At 34.0% G+C, this 25669-nt stretch overlaps 2 protein-coding genes and 1 long non-coding RNA gene across 3 annotated transcripts in view; 2 read left to right on the top strand and 1 right to left on the bottom strand.

The window, feature by feature from the left end:
• Positions 1-348: 348 nt before the first annotated feature.
• On the top strand, positions 349-8153 carry LOC135849115 (uncharacterized). Its single transcript, XM_065369370.1, has 2 exons — positions 349-510; positions 5809-8153. Exon 2 carries the CDS (start codon positions 5819-5821, stop codon positions 8039-8041), a length of 2223 nt encoding a protein of 740 aa, XP_065225442.1. The 5' UTR covers positions 349-510; positions 5809-5818; the 3' UTR covers positions 8042-8153.
• A 79-nt stretch (positions 8154-8232) lies between these two features.
• The window catches only part of LOC135849119 (uncharacterized), a 225771-nt gene continuing 208334 nt past the window's right edge, over positions 8233-25669 (bottom strand). The window contains exon 8 of the long non-coding RNA XR_010559492.1: positions 8233-8393. This is a non-coding gene — a long non-coding RNA (uncharacterized LOC135849119). The remainder of the gene's footprint in view (positions 8394-25669) is intronic.
• LOC135847281 (uncharacterized) lies at positions 11560-20932 on the top strand. Its single transcript, XM_065366743.1, has 3 exons — positions 11560-11930; positions 14948-17162; positions 20769-20932. Exon 2 carries the CDS (start codon positions 14958-14960, stop codon positions 17046-17048), a length of 2091 nt encoding a protein of 696 aa, XP_065222815.1. The 5' UTR covers positions 11560-11930; positions 14948-14957; the 3' UTR covers positions 17049-17162; positions 20769-20932.

The raw sequence follows: 25669 nt of genomic DNA, 5'->3' as shown, positions 1-25669 counted from the left end.
AAGGGGATACAAGGGGGGGGGGAGAAAAATTTGCGAAGTGCTTTCAGTGTTTGAACAAAAACCTCTATCAAAGTTGAATTTTGATGACGTAGTTTTCAAAAGTGAATAAAAAAATGATACTCGTATTTCTGTTTCAGAGAATTTCCAATTTCTCCAGGAAAGCAAATATACAATATATTTTGCTTTAGATTCTTTCACCACTGCGCTGCATAAAGGTTATTGTCTGTTCTAAAGGAATACATGAAACCGGTTTGCGTGGTTGGATGTACAATTGGTCGGGTATGCATTGGACTACGTCCTATGCGAGGATAGAGGGGTAGTGCATTAGGGATGTTTGGTCCAGGTACAATAAGAAAGTAAAACTGGTCACGTGGTCAGTTATTGTTGTGAAATACCTCGGTGAAGTTGCCTATTATTTTTTTTTATGTACTTCTACTGCATCTAGTAAAGGATATGATGTGTCGTCAGTGTCCAGACTTTTAATAAGCACTTGCTCCAAGAAGATTAGTGGTAAGTTAAATTTCCTCATTTAGATTAAGTTAGCGAGTATCTTGACTTGAGCCTTTTTGAAAAAATGGATACCAACTTGAAAAGTATACACCTACGAGTATGAGTGACTGCCTTCAGATAGAACCTGAGAAAACATCTACTGTCTCGCTGATCTTTGCAATTTACTGATAAAATGCCACGTTATTTTTAAGCCCCGGGTGGAGGGGTGTTTTCAATTTCAAGATTATTACACTCGTCGTGTGAAAATTTATATAGAATTGATTTTAAAAACATAATTATATCATAGTTTCTTACTAAAGTAGAAATTTCATTTTTTTTTTTGTTGCTAAAACTGGTCACATTTTGTTTACTGAAAATGGTTATTTTTTTTTTACTAAACGTTAATGACCATTACTTCCACTATAAAAAAGCAACTTTTGGTACCAAACTACATAAAAAAGTTCAAAAAAGTAATTAAACAGATTACAACTTACAAGGTGAAGAAAATATATTTTTAATGTAGAAACAAAATTACAAAAAAAAGCCAGTATGTTTTATTTAGAAATGTTGATAAAAGGACTTTTTGACAATTACTGATAATGAAAAAAAAAATCGATAAATTACTTTTTCCACATTTCTTACAGGAAAGTGAGATGATTTCGCAACTTCTTGACAATAAAACAAGACCTTTTCGGTCATTCTCAAGATCAAAGTGACAATGTTTGTCATTTCATGGCAAAAAAGCGAGGTTTTTAAGCAATTTTTGCAGAAAAATTGTTACTACCTACCAAAAAAGTGAAGCTTTTGGCAACGTTTGACGTCTTTAGGTAAAAAGCTAGATTTTTTTGGTAATTTGATAGGATTTTTTAAAAATTAGTGACAAGATGAAATTTTTTTCTGAAAACTTGAGAATTTTTGCAACTGTTAGGTACATTAAAAAATGGATTCTTTTTTTAAAAAATAATCATAAAAAGCAAAACTTTTGACAATTTTAGCAGAAAAGCAAGACTTTTTAGCGATTTTTGACACAAGCGTGATCATTATTGGCATTTTTTTTGCCAAAAGTTCTTCTTCTAAGCAATGGAAAAAAGTGTAATTTATTAAAATTTCTTGCAAAGATGCAAAAATTTCAATTTTTTTTACTCTTTAGCAATTTTTACCAAAAAAGTAAATTTTTAGTAATTTTTTGCGTGTTGGATTTTTTTGAAATTTGATCGACTTTTCGGAAATTACTGGCAAAAATTTGAGATTTTCGTCGAAAGATTAAGAATTTTTGTAACTTTTCCATAAAAAAATGTATTTTTTATTATAAAAAATTTTGATAAAAATCAAAACATTCTGAAAAACAAGACTTTTTGCCAATTTTTTGACATAGTAGTGACAATTTTTAGCGTTTTTTTGACAAGCAAGACTTTTAAGCACTGGAAAAAATTGTGACTTTTTAAAATCTCTTGCAAAAATGCGACAATTTTAATTTTTTTTGCTCTTTAGCGATTTTTACCAAAAAAGTGAGCTTTTAGCAGTTTTTTTCATGTTGGATTCTTTTGAAATTTCGTTGACTTTTCGAAAATTACAAGCAAATTTTCGTCGAAAAATTAAGAACTTTTGTGACTTTTCGATTAAAAAAATATGAATTTTTTTCAAAAAAAATATTGATAAAAAGTAAAACTTTGACTTAGCAGAAAAGCAAGACTTTTTGGTAATTTTTTGACATAAATGTGGCAATTTTTTGGCATTTTTTGTCAAAAAGCAAGACTTAAGCAATGGTAACAATTGTGACTTTTTGAAATTTCTTGCAAAAATGCGACAATTTTAAGCGATTCTTACCAAATAAGTAAACATTTAGCAGTTTTTTGCATGTTGAATTTTTTTTTGAAATTTGATTGACTTTCCGGAAATTATTGGCAAAAGTTTGATATTTTTGTCAAAAAAGCAAAAAATTTTGCAACTTTCTGATAAAAAAGTAAGTGTCTTTTAGCTATCTTGAAAAATATTGACAAAAAGCAAAACTTACATGAAGGTTAGAATTTTTTGGCATTTTTTTCGACGAAAAACCGAGGCTCTTGAAAAGTTTTTATAGAATAAATGTGACTTTTGGAATTTTTTTTTGGCAAAAAACCGACGATTTTTAGTGATTTTTGGCTAATAAGTGAAACTTTTTAGCGATAATTTTCGGCAATGTTCGGAATTTTTAGGTAAAATAGCAAGATGGCAATTTGACACATTTTTTGAAAGCTGATGGCAAAAATTCGAAATTTGAAAAAGTAAGGCTTTTTGTAACTTTTGACAAGAAAATTACTTCTTTTTAAAAAATATTAACAAAAAGCAAAATTCTAAAAATTTTTAGAAAAGAAGCAAAACCTTGAGCCATTTTTGGTTTAGAAAATGACATAAAACGTTTGTAAAACCATCTTTAAAAGCATTAAAATCATTAAAAATTGCCAAAAACTACAGAAATTTGAAGGCAATTTGAAAAGTTTAGCGAAAATTGTACGAAACATTACTAAAACATGCTAAAAATAACATAAAAATAAAATTAAAACCATTAAAATACACAGTAAAAAATTACAAAAAAATACGAACTTTAAAAAAAGTTGCTGGAAATTGCACAAAACATTTTGGAAACATGTTGAAAATGGTTTTAAAAAAAAAACATTAAAATCATCAAAAATTATCAAAAACTGATGAAATTTAAGAAAAATTCGTCGAGAAAACAAATTATACACAAATGAAAAACACTCGAAAAAAACATTGAAATTATCAAAAACTGACGAATAATATCGCCAACTCGAGAAAAATTGCAATTGCATAAAATATTTTCAACTGATAAATAACACGTAAAACGCACTATAATCATCAAAATTATACAACAAAACGATAATAATTTTGAAGAAATTTAGACAAATTTTGTCAAAATTCAACAAAAATCGCATGAAACATGGTCAAAACTCCTATTAAAAGACAGGAAACCCCCTCCCCCCAAAACCGACAAAAGTAGCCGAAATTGATAAAATATCTAAAAAAAAAAATGTCAAAATTTAGCAAAAATTTACATAAAACATTAAGAAAGTATGTTGAAAATGACACTACGTAAAACAGTGAAAAAAACATTAAAATTAACAAAGATGATCAAAAAACATTTTTGAAGTGTGTTTAAATTTTTGCACATTATCAAAAAGTAATAAAATTTCAGTAAAATTGAACAAAATTCAGCAAAAGTTGTAGGTACAACATGATTGTAAATACTTGTTAAAGTTACCTACACAAAAACTAACAAAAACAATTTAAAATGATTAAAAAATATTGATAAAATATCTCGGAATTTGAGCAAAATTTCGTGAAAATTGCGTGTTTGATTGAATTATTACTAAACAGACATGAAAACCCCCATTTAATTTATTTTAGTGACTTTAGTGTCTGAAAAATAGCAAAAAAGTGGCCAAAAATTTGAGAAAAAGTCACCAAAATTTTGAGAAATGAGAGCATAAAGTATATTATTATGTTAGTCGGGGAGCCCACATAAGGATCTATTGCACCCCCCCCCCGCCAGTCGATCAACTGGGATAACTTTTTTTTCTCAAAGGGGGAGTCTTAAGGAACATTTCTAGCCTTTGTCCTAAAAAAAAGTGGCCCTACTTAGAAAATGGCGGCCATTTTGATTGACAAGTCAGCCAAAATCGCAGATTTTGTGTTCTAACATAGGACTTGCGCGAAATTTTTTAAACCGTACAAAGGTAAATTCAAAGATCAGGCAAAACTTTCACCTGTCAAAATTTCAAGTGCCAAAAGTGCATTTTTCGATTTTTGGTGAATTTTTGAAAATCAGATTTAGGCCCAAAATGAGGGAAAAAATCAAAATTTTACCAAATTCACCAACAAAGCTGAAATTTGGAATATATACTATTTTCGACATACCAAATCGATTGGAAACGGTTTCAAACCGTTTTGAGTAGTTCTGGAGCCTCCAGAAAAAATGTTTAAACTCGAAATTCCCTCAAAATTGCATCAAATGGAGTTGGAAAGCCAAAAGTCATTCTGCAATTCTGCATACTAATTTCAATACGCTACGAAGTCAACTGCAGGTGGATTTTAAGTTGTTTTGGAGCCTCCAGCGACTTTTCAAAAATTACTGGAGCCTCCAGTAGATTTTTGAAACTTGAAATTTCCCAAAATTTCATCAAATGGAGATGGAAAGCCGAAATTCATTCAGTAAACTAATTTCAATACGCTACGAAGTCGACTGCTGGTTGATTTCAAGTCGTTTTGGAGCCTCCAGCGAATTTTTGAAAGGTTGTATGACGTTTTTTGGAAAAATGAAATTTCCAAACAATAGCTGGAAGCTTCAAAACCATTTGAAACCATGACGTAGTCGACTTCATATCGTATTGAAATTAGTTTGCAAAGTAAATTTCAGCTTGCCAACTCAATTTGGCAAAATGTTGTGGGATTTTCAAGTTTCAAAAATCTGGTGACTCCAGTAATTTTCAAAAAGTCAGTGGAGGCTCCAAAACGACTTGAAATCCACCTGCAGTCGACTTTGTAGCGTATTGAAATTAGTTCGCAGAATGAATTTTGGCTTTCCATCTCCATTTGATGAAATTTCGGGACATTTAGAGTTTCAAAAATCTGCTGGGGGCTCCAGAACGGCTCAAAACGAGTTGAAACCGTTTCCAATCGATTTGGCGTGTCGAAAATAGGGTATAACCCAAATTTCAGCTATCATGTGGTCAATTTGGTAACATTTTGATTTTTCCTCTCATTTTTGGTCTAAATTTAATTTTCAAAAATTCACCAAAAATCAAAAAAGACATTTTAGCACTTGAAATTCTGACAGGTGATAAATTTTTGCCTGATGTTTCGATCTACCTTTGTACGGTTTAGAAAATATCGGCTCCATCCAATCACATCGTCTTACATTTTTAATGTTGAACAGTTGATTTTTAATTTTTTTTTAAATTATGACTCTGAAGGATTTTCATGAAAAATTTTTTTTTACACGACAAATCTTTTAAAAAATGACCGAAGTCACTTTTTTTGGCCATTTTTGCCGAAATAGTGACAAAAGTGATTTGCAAGTGAAATAGTGACCAAGTCACTTTCATGCCTGATTAAATTAAAAAGAGTTGATTTTAATTCGCCAAAAATGTCAAAAAATACTGAAAATTGAACGCAAGCTGGCAATTTTTCGTGGCTGCTTGTCGATTTAAAAAATAGAGGGGGGTCTGAATGTGTGTTTAAAAAAATTTCAAGACCTAGGATACTTTTCATCAACACGATACCTATCGAAATTTGAATCTAATACAAAATTTTCAATTTCAGACTTCCCACAATGGACCCAGACAGAGCAGGCGAATGGACCCCACAAGATATCGCCGACTTGGACAAAACCGTATTCTTCATAAAACTGCCAACCTTGCAAGAAATCATATACTATCGCTTAGCCGTGGAAATTTGGAACTACAGCAGACGAGGTAGGATCACACGACTCGCCGAGTCATATTATCTCAACAAATCGAAATGTTTAGAAGCAGTCGATTGCTATAAATACATAGAAACTTTGGGAATACCTCGACCAATGAAAGAAATACTCAAATCCTGCTTCAAAAAAATAAGCGAGGAAACAATTCGATGCGTTATCCATTTCAAACACAGATTATTCTCCAACAAATTAGACGAGTATAAAATCACCCATGTTGACTGGGCATATTTCGTATGGTTTCCAAACGGTCAAATCGATTACAAAAATACCGCCATTAAAATGATATCGTCGCCTAATCTGACCAAAGAACAGAAATTCGCCATAATGTGCAAATACTGCTTGGAAAATGAACTGAAAACTTTCCCTCTGGATCAACTTTCTGCTAAAAATTTCTTCTACGATGTGAATTTTAATAACGATCCTTTGATTTATTATTGGATTTGTCATCTGAGGCAAGAATTGCACAGGATTCCTTTCCAAGAAGCTGATTCTATTGATATCGAAATGGCAACTAAATGTCGAATAGATACTTGCGAATCGTTCGAGTATTTCTGGGATCGTTTGAGTGAACAGAATCAAGTAGAGATGATGAATTCTAGATTGAGGGCATGCTACACCGTATCATACGAGGAATGTCGATTATTCCACAAGATGTCCCACGACCAGCAAATGGAGTTGTTGCTTTTGCAGCCGGCTGAAATAATAATAGCTTTTTTGGGTCGACTGGATATGCCTCGGTGCGCAATTTGGGCCTGGATACATACTAAACATCTAATAACTGATGAAAAATTCGTCCACATTATTAGTACTTTACTAAACAGTCATAATGAGAAAGCTACCAATGGTAAGATTCATTACGACGAGGAAAAAATGAGCGCACTTGTGCACATATGGGAGACAGCTACGGATAGTCAGAGAAATACCGCAGCAGCCAACAGAGGTTTCGAGTCTGCAATCGATAAAATACTACGAGGCCCGTATAATCTCAAACTAAATGGTCCGTACAAAGTATCATCGAGTGGTTTAAAATTGGCGTTGAAATTTTTACAGATGAAAAGTTCAGATTTCAGGAAATTTTTTATCCGAAATAATTACGTCCATTTCTTGTTCCAAACCGATTTCGACGTGATGAATGAAATATTAGAATTATGTTTCCCAACCCCCTCGGACAAGGAATCATTTACAAACTCGATGGAAAAAAATTTAGCCAAATTGCCTTATTGTTGCGAACTTTTGTACCGTGAAGACGATTACGACGAATTAAGTCAAAGATTACAGTCTTGTTTTGAGAACGTTAACTTCAGCTCTAACACGATAAAGGAATTAATCGAATTGACTATTCTTTATAAATACGACGACAAAAAACTTGCTTATTATACGTCTTTATACGATCGCAGTCACCATGTCCAAAGTGAAGATTTGGAAGGACTGAGAAACTTCATCAACGATACTCTTCCGCAATACACGCCATCAATTTCGGCAATTAAGAACTCGCTTATTTCGTCGTTGACTACTGCAATTAATCCATTCAAACAATGCGTCCTGCTGCATGAATTATGCAAAGTGATAGAAGTGCAGTTTGTAAACGACCACGTGATTGATTTAAAGCATAGATGCGTAGAATTCTTTAAAGAAACAAACCCCAGGGAATGGATTTGGTTCGGTGAAAGATTCTACAGTGTTTTTTCCTGGTGTTTCGATAATGATCGAGAGAAGCTTCCGGAATTGAAACACTTTTTGCCTGTTGGTGACATTTTTTATGAATGTTTCCGTGCCGGAAATTTTGGAGGTTTATATCCGATACTATATGTTTTAGACGAGTGTCTAAAATATAATTTCGCAGACAACGTAGATGCATTGATCAGGTTCAAAATGGACAAAAAACAACACCCTAATGTGCAAAAAGTTTTCAAATATTTTTTCAAAAACGATAAACTAATTTACGAGGAACTTTCACAGTGGTTTAATAGCCCTGATCTCAACTCAATTTCCAGGCTAGCGGATTCTAACGTGGATACAAAATCTCCAGCTTTGTTAGTTCCTATATTAAGTAGATGTAATTTCTCTGGTTGATTTTAGTACATATGTTACATTGTTTTTAAATAAGTAGGTATTATAAAAAATATTATAATTGTAAAGGTGCAATTTTTGAACTTTCATTATCAATATAACATAATTATTTGAATTTTTTTCACAAATTTCAATAAAAATAGGTACCTATAATAAATTATGAAAAAAATGATGTAAAAATTTAAAAAATTGAACAAAACTCACCTATTTTACGAAAAGATAGGTACATACGATGACATGGTTGTAGTTCTTCCTGACCAAATCCTCAGCAGATTTACTGTTGTTCCAGCTTTCAATAGTGCTACTCGCAGTATCTCATGGTCTCATTTAGCTTCCAATTTTTCATCTATTCATTCTAAAAAAAAAATTGATAATTATTTTATAGACTTTAATTTCAAAACAAATACTCAATCGGAATCATATGAACGAAATCTGCTCAAATTTGGCGACGGACGCTCAGTCTAAAGTTTGGTTGAAGGGGGCAAGGCTGTTGTGAGGGGGGCAAAGGGGGCAGCTTGACCCAAGCCCACGCTTTCTGGAGAGTCTGGCAAAATAAGGGCCTGTGATGAAAGAAAAACATTTTTTTTTTTTAACTTCTCGAACCACAAATTTTCGAAAGCTTTTGCCCTCACTTCACTAGGGCTTCTTTTCTTTTCTTTTTCAAAACTAAAATGGAAATTTCTAAAAAAAAAATCAAGTTTCAAAGCCAAATTTTTTTTTTTACAAAAAAAAAAACATAGTTTTTATGCCACTTGTAGTACAAATTTTCAACAGCTTTTGCTCTTGCTCTTGCTTCACATAGCGCAAATCTCAGCTCTCTATAGCCCAGTCATAGCAGAAAAAATAGCTTCCTAGGTCATCCCCACTCCTTTTAAGATGGAAAAAACCGGAATTAGGGGCAAAATAAGGGGATTTTCACTTTAATTCCGCTTTAAATGGGGTGGGGATGACCTAGGAAGCTGAAATTTGGATATGTTGATCACAGATGGAGTACTGCCCGATGGTATGATTTTCGACCCTTTTTATCCATTTGAGGTCATGTTATGCCCCTCCGAAAAAATGACCTTTCTGTAATTTTCAACTTTGACCCTCCCCACTCCAGAGGTCAACTCTAGCATCCAAAAGAATCCCATTCCCCAAGTTTGACTTCATTTTATCAATTAGAACAGATTACAAGTCCCAAGTCATAAAATGTAAAATCATTAAAATTAAAATCATGTCACTTTGAGGGGTCGTAGCGCCACCCCCCTTGAAGCTAGGGAGTTTGTCAATAGCTCATTTGATAGGTATAGGAGAGGAGATGAAATGATCACTGAACTCATTTTACTCAAAATTCAATATTTCAGGAGTTCTTGACGAAAAACTGATTTGGGGTGCTTTGATCCACGGGCGGGGGGGGGGGTAGCTCGTGGGATAAGGGCGAGGACTTTGCGGGGACTTTTAGTATGTTGTTGTTGTTCAGCATACCACCCTAGACAATATTCACCAAAAAAACGTTTGATCCCAATTATGTTTGGGTCAAATTGCATTTTGACTGGGCTATGTAGTCTTTTTTCAAAGGCTACTAGGGGGTGTCAAAATTTTCAGTGAACTTAAAAAATAATCCATTTCAATAGTGGATTACTCGATAACCGTAATACCTACCAAAATGGAACATTTTTCCAATAGTTGGAGGTTTTGAAAGGTTTTTTGATGATATCATAAAAATCAGTGTTGCCATTTTTTTTTCGTACAAAAAATTAGTTCGAAAATTCGTTTATTTTTCCACCATGAGTGAATTGAAAAAATGAACGAATTTCAATTTTTTTGCTATGAGTGTAATTTTTATCTAATTTTTCATAAAATACGTCAGAAAGAGGTCAAGATAAGGTAACTGAATAAATTTAAACTTTGTTTCATGTTTCATGTTTGGAATAGAAAATTAAATTTTTTCGAATTTTGATTTTTTTGATGAGTTTATTTAATCGAGTGAAGGGGGTTTTTCAGCTTTTCCAACGGGTACGTAAAAATGGGGGTCAAATGAGTCAACTTCGCCAATCAAAACTTTTATTTGTGTTTTAAATCAAAAAATCGCATTTTTTCGCAAACTTTCAATTTTTTAAAATCGACTTTACGAAATAACGTCATGGCAATTTTTCAATATGTTGTTCAGCATGAAAAGTTGTCCGTAATAAATTTTTTTTAGAATTGTCGAGAGTCGGAACGATATGAAAACTACGTTTTGAAACTTTTCGAGCTAATTTTTCGTACGAAAAAAAGTGGCAACACTAATTTTTATGATATCACCAAAAAGCCTTTCACAACCTCTAACTTTTGGAAAAAGTTGCATTTTGGTAGGTATCGCGGTTATCGAGTAATCCACTGCTGAAAGGGATGATATTTCAAGTTCACTGAAAAATTTGACACCCCCTAGCAGCCTTTAAAAAAGGGTTAGAGGGCTGCGATTTGCGCCATTGGTCATCCTTTCAAAACGTCTTTCCACAAAAACAATTTCAAAAAAATTACTAACACCCCCCCCCCTTACCACTTCTTGGTCGAATTTACGTGGAATGGCCCTTATCAAGTTCCTAACATTCGGAGTTTCCAAGAGACGCGGCGTTTGAAATATTTCATTTTCACACTACCTATGTGATAAATTTTAATGAGTCGCATGACACTTTTTCATACTTAACTGCTTGGAAAATTGACTCAATTTTGGGCTCACGATTCTTCAAAAGTGTTTAAGAATAATGTTGATAAAAAATTTTGATTTTCTGCCGAAATTTCAACTCATTTTGATAGGTCACATTTTATGTATTTTCTCTGTAATCTCAAAAATCATCACTCAATTTTTGCCTCAGAATTCTCAAAAATACTCACAAAAAATTTCCCTCAAAATATTTGAATTTCTCGAGAAATTTCCCCATCTTTTTGGTAGGTTGAAAGGTCACTTTTTGAAAATTCCATATTCGTTCATTTTTACTCAAAATTAAGGAGTGGGTGTAAGGCTTTAAAATACGACTAATACCTCTACTTATTTTGAAAATTGAGGCTTTTTAGACTAGCTAGCTACATCCCCCTATTGTGAAACTGTCCAAATTCGAAATCCGTTTTTTCTGACATTTTTTCGGAAAATCGAGCATTAGGTCCAAGTTCCTTCCGAGTGTAAAGCTTTTCGAATTATTTTGTTTCACGGGGATACCTACCTACATACATTGTCCAATTCCAACTACCGAGTCCGCGTATCTATGTACCTACCTACATATAGAATGTGTGATCTCCGCTAACGTGAGAAATAAAACTAGGTAGGTACATACATTTCAGAATTATTATGACGTATCTATGATACATAATTATGCAGATATCACCGCGAGCACATTTACACAGTGATGCTAATTATAAGACTAAACAGTAGGAACCTAATATGTATTGCTAAAATGAGATATTGATACCAAGACTTAACATCATGAAATGCGACAAACAACTGATTACTGATTACATATTATCAGAATTCTAGTCTCAATTCAACAACATAACACGACTCATCGGTAATTTTTAACTACACGTCATGCAACGTGGATCGCGATCGCGCGAAAACCGCGATACTGCGAAACTGGTCAGAGAGCAAAAAGATCTGAAGTAATACCATAGTTTCCGTCAACATTTCGAACACACCGATTTAATGAGCTGAGCGAATGTGATTCATTGTGATATCGTGTCGTCGATGCGCCAAAATACCTAAGTATAGTTGAAGCTAAATTATTCTAAATTTTTATTATAGTAAGAGTAAGGTGTAGTGCACATGTCGCCGGTACTCCAAAATATGCTTGAGTAAAAGTGAACTGGAACTGCCGACATTTGAAGCTTTGGAATTAGATTTTAATCAAGAAAAAAACGCATCGAAAAATTGATAGTAAGTACCTAACATCTATAAAAATACGTATTTTCAAGCTCCTTTTATAGTGGCGATAAGCTGGCAATAGAAAATTTCTACAGAAAATCGTGGAATTTTTTCAAACTCAATTTTAAGCACTTTTGAACCTCTAAACTTGTAAAATAATAACATTTCTTATAAATTCTGATGATTATTCACTTTAATAAAAAGTTTTCAATCTTCATCTCATTCATCACTTTTCTATGGAAAAGTTAAAAAATTTTGACTTTTCCATAGAAAAATTCCACGGCCACTATAAAGGAAGCTTTATGATTTCTAGAAATAATGGACTACAGACACTAACACGATACTACGTAAAATTATCGCTTTATTCAAAAATCGATCGTTTGCCATGTCAAAGTGAATTCATATTTTACATATCTATGAAAAGGTGCAATAAAGATCCATTCTTGGGAAAAAATTCCTTGAAGATTCAAGATTCCTTCAATATTCACAGTTAGGTATCTCTTTAGTTAGGTAAACTTTATGATCATTCGCGTCTCGAGCCACAGAGGTTGCAGAGATGCAGATCGAAAAAACATTAGGTAGGTATATGGTATGTTCTTTCAACTTATGCACAATTGCACATACTAATAGATAAAATTCATAACGACAAGTCACTTCGAGCAAAGATTCTCAAAAAACGTCCATTTTCAAAAAAATTGATCACCAAAAGTTGATAAAATTTCACCATAACAGAGGAAAATTATGTATCAGCAAAAAAAAAAGTACATGATTATGAAACGTCGTTCAAACATGATAAAACGATTTTAAAAAGCCTAAAAATCGACAAAATATTCAGCAATTCGAGTAAAAAATAACAAAACCTCCTTAAAAATGATTGTTTTTAGCCAGATGATGTTTGTTTTTCAAAAATTACGCCGAGTGTGCTTGTGTATTCAAAAAACCACCTTAAGTGATCTGGCATTCCATACAGCTAACGTTGTTTTGCAAAAATTATTGAGAACAGGCGTGTGTGCATTTTTGACACCCCCTCTCCTTAAAAAAATTACTGCCCGGAAACATAGATGATTCCCGCCAAAAAAAAAATTGCAGAAAAATAACTCATTTTGTAATAAAAAATTTTTTTGTAAAAATAAACATTTAAGGTACCCTTACAAATTTTACGAATGGAAAGACCTTTATTTTTTGAAAAAACTTCTTTTTTTACCTATTTCAATTCGAAAAAGGTTTTCTTACCAAAAAAATTAAGATTTCTGGCAAAAATTGCTAAAAATTGTGAAAAAGTTGTAGGTTTTTTAGTTGCTAAAATGGTGAAAAAGTTTTGTTTCTTTGGTCAAAATTTTATTTCAACTTTTCGCCAACAGGACTTTTTTGACAATTTTGGCAAAAACAGGATTTTCTCAATCTCAGGCAATGTTTTCAAGAACAGGACTGTTTGATAATTTTGGCAAAATTGACCCTTCTTGACAAATTTGGAAAAAATGGAGACTTTTCGACAATTATATCAAAAAATGACTTTTCTTGACTATTTTGCCAAAAATTAACACCGTTTGACAGTTTTTCTTACAAATTGACTCTTTTTCACAATTTTACTAAAAATGCACACTTCTCAACAATTTTGACAAAAAATCAGGCCTTTTGACAATTGAGCCAAATATGGACTTTTATTCACTATTTTCACTACAATTAACACCATTTAACAATTTTTCTCAAAAATTATCTCTTTTAGACAATTTTACCAAAAGTGGACACTTCTCAACAATTTTGACAAAAATGGAGACTTTTTGACAATTATGCCTAAAATGAACTTTTATTGACTATTTTCACTACAATTAACACCATTTAACATTTTTTTCTCAAAAAGTAACTCTTTTTAGACAAATTTACCAAAAATGTACACTTTGACAATTTTGACAAAAATGGAGACTTTTTGGCAATTACACATAAAATGCCTAAAATGGACTTTTATAATTGACTATTTTGACAAAAATCAACACCGTTTGACAGTTTTTCTTACAAATTGACTCTTTTTCACAATTTTATTAAAAATGCACACTTTCTCAACAATTTTGACAAAAATAAAGACTTTTTGACAATTAAGCCAAAAAATGGACTTTTCTTGACTAATACTTTGACAAAAATTAACACCGTTTTACATTTTTTTTTTCTCAAAAATTCACTTTTTTAGACAATTTTACCAAAAGTGGACACTTTGAAAATTTTGACAAAAAAAACAGGCCTTTTGACAATTGAGCCAAATATGGACTTTTATTGACTATTTTCACTACAATTAACACCATTTAACAATTTTTCTCAAAAATTATCTCTTTTAGAGAATTTTACCAAAAGTGGACACTTCTCAACAATTTTGACAAAAATGGAGACTTTTTGAAAATTGAGCCAGAAATGGACTTTTATTGACTATTTAGCCTAAAATTGACACCGTTTCACCTTTTTTTTTAAATTGACACTTTTTAACAAAGGAAATTTGAAAAAAAAAACAGAACTTCGTTTAGAAAATTTGGCAATAAACAGGGCCTCTGTTAGGAAAATATGGAACAAAAGGAGGACTTTTCAAACAAATGATGTGAAAAACAATTCTTTTTGGGATACTTGATGAGCAATTTTTAGTAAGTAAACAAGCGATGCTTTTGAACAATTTTTGGAACAACTTGAGATTTTATTGGGAATTTATTCAAAAAATATAAGTGGTCTTGGATTTTACTGCAATAGCGTACATCGACGCAGAATCTCAAATACTTTCATTTGGTACTGGGACATTTTTCCCAAAATAGGTTGAAGTGCGACAAGAGTGAAAAAATCACGTTTTTTTTGTATCCCCTCTTTGAGAGTCCATTTCTCTCCTTTGGGTGCAACTTCGGGGCTAAAGTTTTTTCTGAACGACTTTCAACTCAAAATGAAGCTTTCTGCTGAATTTGGTCAAAATCCGTACCCTTTTTTCTAAAGCGATTCATTATAATGTACAATTTTTCAACCAAAACAAAAATCTAATTCATCGTTTTTAATTTCAGGGTGTTCACAATGGATGCAAGTCGAAAACGTCCGCCAAATAGAACGAACTTGGACAAATCTGTGTTTCTTGCCAATCTCCCGAGCCTGCGAGAGATGGCATTTTATCGAACAGCACTTCAGTTATGGTACAGTTACAACACACGTCGTCGTAAGAGTGCACCACTAACAGAACGTGAAGAAAAAATTTTCGATAAATTGGCCGAAAAATTGGCAATCAGTTCGCACATGATGAAAATACTGAAAAAATGTTTGAAAAAAATTCGCGAAGAAACGAATCGCTGCATTCGGTATTTTGAGAATGGCTTATTTTCAATCCACTTGGACGAGTATAAAATCTCACAAGTTGACTGCAACTGCTTCGCATGGTTCCCGAATGGTCAAATTGATTACAAAAATACCGCCATAAAAATACTATCATCGTCAAAACTGACTGAAGAGCAAAAATTTGCCATCATGTGCAAATACTGCTTGGTAAATGAATTGGATACTTTTCATCTGAACCGGCTCCCAACAAATTTCATCGATAAAGTACGTTTTGACAGCGATCCCCTGCTGTTTTACTGGATTCGTTATCTGAGGAGAGAACTGGACAAAATTCCATCAAGATTTCCCAATTCATTGGACGTTGAAATGGCATTCAAATGCACTACGGAATCCAGTCAAGCCTTTGAATTCTTCTGGGATCATCTAAGTACCGCAAATCAAACACAGTTCATTATTGAAAGATTAAAATCATCTCATTGCTCGCCACCTGACAACTGCAGTAGATTGTTCTACAAGATGTCTGAAGAACAATTAACTCATTTATTAATTTTTCACGCTGATTACATCACACCAACCTTCCTAACATCGATGAACATGCCTCGGTGTGCAATTTGGGCCTGGATGCATTCTAAAAATCTGATATGTGATGAACAATTCGTTCACATGATCTGTTCCATACTAGTCAACTACGATGTAACGGCTACTCGGGGCAAAGTCTATTACGAAGAAGAAAAAATGAGCGCATTTATGGAAATATGGGACACATCAACCGATAGCCATAAAAATTATGCTACAGAGAATGAGCATTTAGAACACATCGTCGTCAATGACATACTGCACAGCGCACACAAAGTATCGCCAAGCGGTTTAACATTCGTGTTGGAATTTTTATCCATGAAAAATACACATTACAGGAAAAAAGTCATTCTTGAAAGTGATTTACGATTTGCACTTCGTAATGATTTTGACGCCATAAACAATATACTCGAACTATGTTTACCAAATCCAATGGACAAGGAGGAATTCAGAAGAACGAGAAAAACATCGATCATGATGCCTTTCTTTTGTGAAATTTTATATTCGCAATACGATTATGACGAATTGAAAAAAAGATTGACGTCTTGCCTGAAAAAATTGAACATCGATTTGTACTACGTGAACGAGTTAATCGAATGGATTATTTTTATCGGTTTTGAAAATAGAAAGATGATTAAAAGTACCGACATTTTCGATGAAAAAGGTTGGGAAAAACTGAGCTACTTCATCAACGACATTTTTCCAAAAGATCTTTCATTATTTTTAGAAATGAAAAACTCGTATCTTTCTTCATTGGCTACCGATAATAGACCCAACCTAAACAGAAAGTACACAAATTTAAGCCAATTATGCAAAATGATCGAACTCGAGTTTGTATACGAACATCAAAAATACTTGAAGCGTAAATGTATCACATTTTTCCAAAAAACACATCCTCAACAATGGGTTTGGTATGTTTCCAAGCAACAGAAATTTACCAGCATTTTTTCATGGTGTTTTGAAAATCACAAAACGGGATTTCCTGAATTCAAATATTTATTACCTGTTAATGAAATTTTCGACGAAGTTTTTAGACAATATTATTCGATAACTCGATTGTATTCTCTCATCACTGTTTTGGATGAATTTCTGAAATGTCATTTCTCAGGCAAAACTAACGAATTGATAGCTTTTAAATCACACAACATGGATAATCCAGATGTAGGCGAAACATTAAAATATCTGGCCGAACACGACGAGGAACTTTATGAAGAGGTTTTGATCTGGTTCAACAGTCCCGAGCTTACTGGCCATGAATAAGTATCCTATCATCAACTTCACCAGCCCTGACTATTTTCAAGACAAACTATTCAACGATCAAAATTCATGATTCGACCATGCAATTTTTGGACAATTTCACGAGTTTTAAAAAAAGTAAGCTATCAAGTTATGTACATTACATTGGGGGTGGATTTCCCCCCCCCCCGCCCAAGTCAACAGATTTTGACCAAATTCAGCAAAGGCCATTACTTTGAGTTGAAAGTAAGTCAAACAAATTTTTAGCTCCAGAAGCACCCATCGAGGGAAGGTGTGAGTCCTCAGAGAGGGAGAATTCTCGAAAAACTCGTGGTTTTTGGCTCCAGCCTCCACCCAATTTGTTTTGGGGAAATTGGGCCAGTTCCAAATAAAAGTACTTATTTGAGATTCTGCGTCGATATTTTTATGCTATTTTCGTCAAAATCCAGAACTACTTTTGAGGTTCTGTTGAGCGGTTGAAAAGTTGCAAATGGCTGGCTTTTGGATAAATTCGTGTTTTGAAAACTTTTTCCTCGTCTCGTATTTCACATTAATTATGCCAAAAATGTATTAAAAGATAGGTATCACTTCTGAACCTGGGGAAATGTGTGTATTTTGAAACACAGTGGTGCCAATTTATTGATTATGGGGTATTGCTAATTTCAAAAAATCCAGAAAAGTACTCAAAAATTTACGAGTAAATATAAAATTTTTTCGATTTTTTGAAATTGAAAATGATTGGAAACTCGCCAAAAATTGACACTCTATGACAATTATGATGAAAAAAATCGGTATTTTTTGACAATTTTGGCTAAAAATTAGCCTTTTTTGACAATTTTACCAAACATGGACACTTCTCGACAACTTTGAGAACAGAGTCTTTTTGACAATTACATGCCAGAAATTAACTTTTATTGACTGATTTGCCAAAAATTTCCACTGTTTAACGTTTTTTTGGAAACTTTTTCAAAAATTGACACTTTTCAACTTGGGCAATTTGAAAAAAAACAAAACCTTTTATAAGCAAGTTTGGCAAAAATAGGACGCTTGTTAGGAAATTCTGTAACAAAAGGAGGACTTTTCAAACAGATAATTATAAGGTGAAAATCAATTTTTTTAGGATGTTTGATGAACACTTTTTGGAACAACCTGAGGCTTGGAATCTCTGTCAAAAAAGCGACAATTTTCGCCAAGTTTTGGCAAAAAACGAAAGCTGGGGGCAGTGGGGGCATATTTCAGAACGCAGTGTTGCCAATTTTTTGGTCAATTACTGTTAATTTCAAAAAATTGGAAGTTTTTGACAACCTACCTATTTTTGTAGATTTATTGAAATTAAATCGTCGTTGTTGTCATGGTCACACTCCTTTACAGGAGATAGCGCATACTTCCATCTTTATTAGCTGGTTTCTAGCATATCTGATTAGTTTCTTTCAGGGTGTTACAGGAAGTACCGCCGTAATTTACCGACATAAATTACCTTACAGCCCTGTTCATGGTCCATGTTTCACGGGAATACTTCAGAATGGTCAATATGTAGCATTGCACTCTTTCTCAGACCTAGACTCATCGTTCGATATCCCAGCACATTGGTGAAGTTATTGAAAGCACTTTCTGTCATTCCAATCCGTAATTTAATTTCTTTATGATCTCTACCATCGTTGTTTATCAATTTTTGCCCCACTTGTTTGATTTCTCACCCCCTGCGGAAACTCTGAATAAAAAGACAACTTACCCAATAAGTTAGCAGTTGAACAATTTTGAAATTGAACAATCACTAACCATCGAATAGTATCTCATCAGAAATTAACCACAGACAGACAGGAACAACATGACATAAAAAATTTTCCAAGCCCTATAAAATCTCCCAAATTTAAAATTTTGGCAGCACTCCAAGGTATCTGAATTGGTTTACATTTTCAATTTCTTGCATCCTGATGTTGATTTTGACCTCTTTATCATCTCCTTTTGTAAATCTCATCATCATCATCACCTTGGTCTTGCCTGCGTTTATATTCATTCTGTATTTTAATCCAGCACTGTTAATTTGGTTGATCATCTTCTGCATCTGCGGTTCTGTCCTGGCAAGGATGACTTTGTCGTCTGCTTAACTTATTTTGTTTATTCTATTCTTTTGCCATTGATCTTGAATCCCATGTATTCTATTCTTGCTTCTCTCATTATTTCTTGTGTGTATGTGTTGAACATCCTAGGTGAGAGAGGGCATCCTTGCCTCACACCTCTCTTTATACCATATCTGTACTCTGAGTACTCCGTCGACCATATATAATGGACGAATATTTCAAATCGGTGTATATAAGCTGACTTTTTGGATGCAGAATCCAGGAAACCCTCTGCTCATGCGCCGAACATGATGCTCACAGCACTGGTGGAGAGAGAGACAGTTCAATAGTTCAACCAGTGAACCATCTCTCTCTCTCCACCAGCGCAGTAAGCATCATAATTATGTATTTGGCGCATGAGCAGAAGGTTTCCTAGATTCTGCATCCGAAAAGTTGGCTTCAACGTTGGCAGTTTTTTTAGGTTGGAATATTCATCCATTATATATGGTCGATGGAGTACTCAGTTCCGATCTTGATGTTTGCACTCTGCTCCCAGTACAGGTTATTGATTATTCGCAGGTCTTTGTCATCAACATTGTATTTTTTCAGGATCTCCATCATCCTCTCATGGTTGACACAATCAAAATGCTTTCTCATAATCGACAAAGCAAACAATGATTTCCCTATTTGCATTCAGTGCTCTTTGAATAATCACTTTCAGCAGGGCAATTGCGTCCCTCGTCCCTTTTTTCACTACAAACCCATATTGCATTTTGCTTAGATTTTCATCTACTTATCTTCTTTTCAATTCTGGCATTTATGATGGTGAGTAGTAGCTTCAGAGCGTGGCTCATTAATACGTACAATGGTTCTATATTCAGAGCATTTTTGCATGTTATTCTTTTTTGGTACTGGTACCAGATTTGAAGTCCTTTAGGCAGGATACCTTCATCGTATATTTAATTTATTATCTTCAACAGCTCCTTTTTGTATTCTGGTGTTATGTGTTTAATCAAGTCTACTGGTATGAGATCTTCCCCCACTGCTTTAGTGGTTTCTGCTTTCTGGCTCTCTTCACTGCGTTCCTCAGCACCCACATTTAATTTGTGGTGCCTCCTCTGTGGATGAAACATTCCATTTGAGCCGGATGTGTAATAACCTAAAAAGTTGGCACCACTGCGTTCCAAAATATTTCCCTAGTTTCAGGAATGATATCTATCAACATTATGGCATAAATACTAATAATGTGAAATATTTGTGGGAAACAAATTTTCAAAACACAAATTTATCCAAAAGCCAGCCATTTGCAAATTTTTAACCGCTCAATAGAACCTTAAAATCTGTCTTGGATTTTGACAACAATAGTACCTATAGATATGTACCTACCTATACATCGACGCAGAATCTCAAATATCTACTTTCATACGGAATTGGCACATTTCCCCCAAAAACAGGTTGAGTAGGTGCTGGAGCGAAAAAAACACAATTTTTTCGAAAATTTTCCCTCTCTGAGGACCACTTATGTCCCCCCCCATGGACACCACCGGAGCTAAAAAAATTCTGAGTATAACTTCCAACTCAAAATAAAGGTTTCCGCTGAATTTGATCAAAATCTGCTGACCTTTTTTTCGTCATCCATCTTAACTTACATAAAGTAAATAATCAATTTTTTTTTCTATTTTAGGCAGGATAAATTCAACCTGAAAAAATTCAATAATGGATTTCAAAATGGAGAAAAATCTACCATCTGCGGATGAATTAAAGAAGATCTGCAGCAAAGGAACTGGAATTTCAACTCTAATGAACCGATGAAAATGATATTCTTTGTAAATAAAAATTAGGCACTCATTTAAAGACATTCTTCCATTAGATTAAAAATTTATTCGAACCCTCACAAGAGAAGTATCCAAATCAACACAAACATGAATCGATACAAGACCCCAAATACACCACCAGTCAAAATATCAGAAGTTGACATTTACCTATTTCAGTCGAATTTTTGAACATTTTTTGGGTGAAAAGTGAAAAAAAATTACTAAATTGGCTTAGGAAGCTGGAATTTGGTCTGTATACTCTATTTTAAACCTTCCGACTCAATTGGATAATGTTTCGAACTATATTCTGGAGGCCCAGCGAATTTCCCAATTCTCCAGTTTTCGACTTAAAACACTGCAAGTGGGGTGAAAATGAAATTCAGCACCTATAAACTCTATTTATCACTTTTATAACCCCCCCCCCCCAGATCGATGTAGGCACCTCTTTTCAAAAATGTCTACGCTAGTCTAAATGCAAAATTTTCATTCTTGAAAAAAATGAAATACTTACTTAATCATTGTTCACGAATGCGACAACGAAAAAAGCTGAAATTTGGTTTGTACTCCATTTTTGACCTACTGAAATATTACTTCCATATAATTATGAATGTGATCACTGATCAGAATCAAACACAAATTTAGAGAAAAATTGTACCTTATAATAAGAGGATCGTGTAACGAGCGACGAGAGGGTGTCTAGTTGTCACCGAATGTATTGCTGTTTTTAGTGTTGGGGGGCGTTGTGTCCGCTCACCTCGGCTTCGCCTCGGTTGCGCGGGTCGCTTTGTTGTTCATACTATGTCTGTTAACTTCCCTCGGCCTTCGGCCTCGGTGAGTACAGTTTTTTTATAAACAACCGCAAGTGCTACATACACGGTAAATGTCCAGCCTCCGTCTGAACTCACCAAGGGGAGTAATGCTCATCGAGTGAAATATAAATTTTAAACGGCTCGGCTTCGCCTCGCCTAATTTGGCATGCCATTCGATAAATAATATTAATAAATTTAATCATTGTTTGAAAACAAAAAAAAATAATTTCATTACTTTGTCTGTAAAAATTCAACTCGTAAAAATAAAAATCGCGAAAAAAAATTTTGAAAAAATTTGTGCCGTACGCGGGAATCGAACCCAAGACCTCTTGCACAGCAATCCGTTACCATAGCCAAGCCGCCACGGAGGCAGCTTGCCGGTTAGCGTTTGTTAACCGTTTACAAGTTGTGAAACATGGACGAAAACTACCCCCCCACCCGCGCGCACGTATACGCGTACGTACGTACGTGTACTCGCGTTCCCTCTCGTCGGTCTTTACACACTCCTAATTGGCTGGTGCAATCTATACGAGTATTTTGAACAAACATTCATTAGAAGCACTTTACAGTAATGTTTTATCGTATAAATGTACTAGAGGCAATGTTCGATTAAAAAATACGGTATAAGTAAAGAGATGAAAAAATAGAAAACTACTAAACGATAAAATGATAATTATATTTACATACACCTTACCTATACAGAATAAGTACATATAGACAGGTAGGTATACATATTTTAATTTCAGAAAATTCCTCCAAATTATTGATAGTAGATAGCCTATTTCAATGTTATCACTCACATTAAAAGATCACTTACCTTTATAGGCTAAAGGTGAAAACGAAAAATGTTACCTAAACCAAGAGAACTGATTGTTTTATTAATCGAAACCTCTCAACGAGTAGGTACTTTACCATAGAACTATACAGACAGCAAATAACCAATTTTGTTTTTAGAGGCATCGAAGTTTGAAGGAGAAGGTCCTAAAATCAATATAAAAAAATTTGGAAAAAATGGTCCGTTTTCCAAATTCAAATCCAAAATGATCGTACTATAAGACATCGAATCGGCAATCCGAAATTTGAAATTTTAAAATATTATTCATACGAGTACACGTGTCTCTGTCTACTGATTTTCCAGTCCTCATCGAAAGTAGTTACTTACTAACTAGTTTATGTTATCAAATTAAGAGATGCAAGATGCTTAATTTTCATTGATTGGAAATGAAGGCATCACGTGGTGTCAGATAAAACTCCACAATAATTTAGAGACATGGTTGCAACATTTATGTAGTACCTGTTGCATGCTTAAAGTATTAGGCCAACGAACATATTAATGCAGTAGAGTATAGAAGTCGATACTACGTTAACCTATGTGATTCAAGAAAGTAAGCAATGATTATTTTTTATTTTAAAAAAGTAGTTTGAGCATGTTTTTTTACAATTTTTGAAAGTACCTATTTAAGTTTTTTGCAAAAAATTACCTATAGGTACCTACTTTTCAGACATTCTGTTGAATAAAAAAAATTCCTGAGAGAAAACGCCATCTTCGCTAGTTTCACCATTTTCTCCAGTGCCATTAAGGTACTGTAACCCGGGTATGTCAAACTCCCATTTTGTTCCTTACGAAAAAAAATTGTAATTTTTCGATTCAAGGTTTTTATGACGGAATTTCTGGCATAGAATGAAAGTAATCATTGAATTAGAGCACATGCTGTGAATTTCACACAATTTCAAACTATTTTTAACCCAAAAATGAAGTGCTGAAAAATGACTGAAATTCAAAACAAATAAATGTATTTCAATTGATACATGTAGCATACCATTGGAAAGCTCGTTCAATTCTCTTTCAAAGATGTTATTATGAAAAAGTTGTAAAAGTGCACGGTTTTGAAGATATACGCGGTTAAAGTTTGCCGAATTCCCATATACTGCAATGCTAAGTTTGTCAAACCAGGAACAAAATGGCCGTCTGACATACCTGGGTTACAGTTCCCTAGTGCCATTAGCCATTATTTTCGCCAGTCAACTAAAGGTAAACAAAAATCATATTTTATATTTTTTAGATTACGTCTCAATTCTGCAATTTTTTTATTTTTTGACCTTTCGACTCTAGATTTAGCCGGAAGCTCCAGAATGACTCGGAATTGTGAGATTCGGATTCAGGGGGTTGGTTTTTTGAGGATATACAGTGATTTCGTACGAATTTCAAAAATTTCTCGACAAACAGAAGTTTTGATTTTTTTTTCTATTCTGGTCAAAAAACGCTCTCGAGCTTCGTCAAAACGAAACTTGACTTTTAGCAAGCCAAATTAATTTTCACGTCTTCTGAAAAAATTTTAAAATTCTGGAGAAATTGAAAATCGCGCTGGAGGCTCCAGAATGACGAGAAATAATTAAACGCGATTCTGGAAAGATGATACAAATAGTTCAGCGACTGATTTTTCTCAATTTTGTTGAAAAACAACGCATTTTTAAAAAACCAGACTAATCTACAAAAATGGCGAATTTCAAATTTTCAAAATGTCGCCAAAAATCACAAAATTGATTTGGGTAACTGAAATCTTAGTTATGGGGATTGCAGGCTGTGCTCTTTCCTAAAAATCACAGTCCCCCTTCAAATCGGAGTCGAACGCCTTGAAAGATTTCCTATAGTCAGAGGTTACAAATTCCCAATGAAATCCCCATTCTTTTTCTTCGTTCGGCCATTCTACACAAAATATGAGCCTAAAATGCAATATCTTATTTTCAGATGACTCGCAATTTGGACAATGAAAGTCACCTATCCGTGTTTTCCGTCGAAGTGGAAGTGCCCACTTTACAAGAAATGGCGGCCTTCCAAGTCGCCATTAAAGTGTGGTACAGGTCCTTTTCTAAAACAAGATGAAGAAGTCTCGACATAAAATCAGACCACGACATTGCCCATGGTTTCAACATTAACAGCAGCAATCTAGAAAATTATGCAGACGAATCGATTGAAAATCCGAAAATACCTCCACTGATAAAAAATTTACTCAAATCATCTCTAAAAAAAATCCAAGAAGAAGCAAATTCGGGTGCGTCACATTTCAAGTACGTTCCAGTATCACGACACCTGCAAAGCTTCAAAATCTCCGACCTACAAGTCGATTTGGATCATTTGGTATGGCGTTCAAAGGGTCAAATCGACTACAAGCACACGGCTATTGAAATGTTAAAGTCTTCAAAATTGACCGAAATCCAAAAATTCACCATCATGTGTAATTTCTGCATCGAGAACCAGCTGAAAAACTTCCCACTAAACGAAATTCTCAGCGATGATATCATACAGAAGGTATATTTTGAAGAAGATCCTTTGATTTTTTATTGGATTTGTTATCTTAAAAACGAAATGAATAGTATACCTATCAGGCAAGCGAATAATTCTATCGATTTTGTAATGGCTACGAATTGCAATAGCGAATCACCTGAAGCATTTGAATACTTCTGGGATCGTTTGAGTACCGAAGACCAAATCATTTGCTTAAGTCAACGATTAAGGAACCCAACTCAACAGCACACAAATCCCATTCAATACGGTTTGTTTCAAAAAATGTCATACAATCAAGTTACCGAGTTAATATACCGCCATCCAGCGGCCATCATGACAAAATTTCTAATATCCACGAATACGTCGAAGTGTGCCATTTGGACGTGGCTGCAAATTAAAAACCACATATCGAACGAACAGTTTGTCGAGATGATTTATGAATCACTCTATTATGGAAAGCTTTACTACGAAGAGGAAAAAATGAGCGTTTTGCTCCAAATATGGGACTCAGCTACCGACGATCTGAGAAATCACGCCGCGCAGAATGAACGTTTAGGATGTGTTGTTATCATCAGTGAACCGCCACTAAGAGATACGGAGATTATGCCTATGGACTTAGGTAATCATCAATTTCGCCGCGAGAAAGTATCACCAAGTGGTGCGAAATTCGTACTGA

The sequence above is a fragment of the Planococcus citri genome, chromosome 5, assembly GCF_950023065.1.
Source record: "Planococcus citri chromosome 5, ihPlaCitr1.1, whole genome shotgun sequence".
Classification (NCBI taxonomy): Eukaryota; Metazoa; Arthropoda; class Insecta; order Hemiptera; family Pseudococcidae; genus Planococcus; species Planococcus citri.
Note: the sequence above shows the minus strand (reverse complement) of the source record. Positions and strands in the feature narration are given on the sequence as shown.

Coding starts and splice junctions, on each gene's coding strand:
- LOC135849115 (XM_065369370.1), top strand. CDS start 5,819: ATGGACCCAGACAGAGCAGGCGAATGGACCCCACAAGATATCGCCGAC.
- LOC135847281 (XM_065366743.1), top strand. CDS start 14,958: ATGGATGCAAGTCGAAAACGTCCGCCAAATAGAACGAACTTGGACAAA.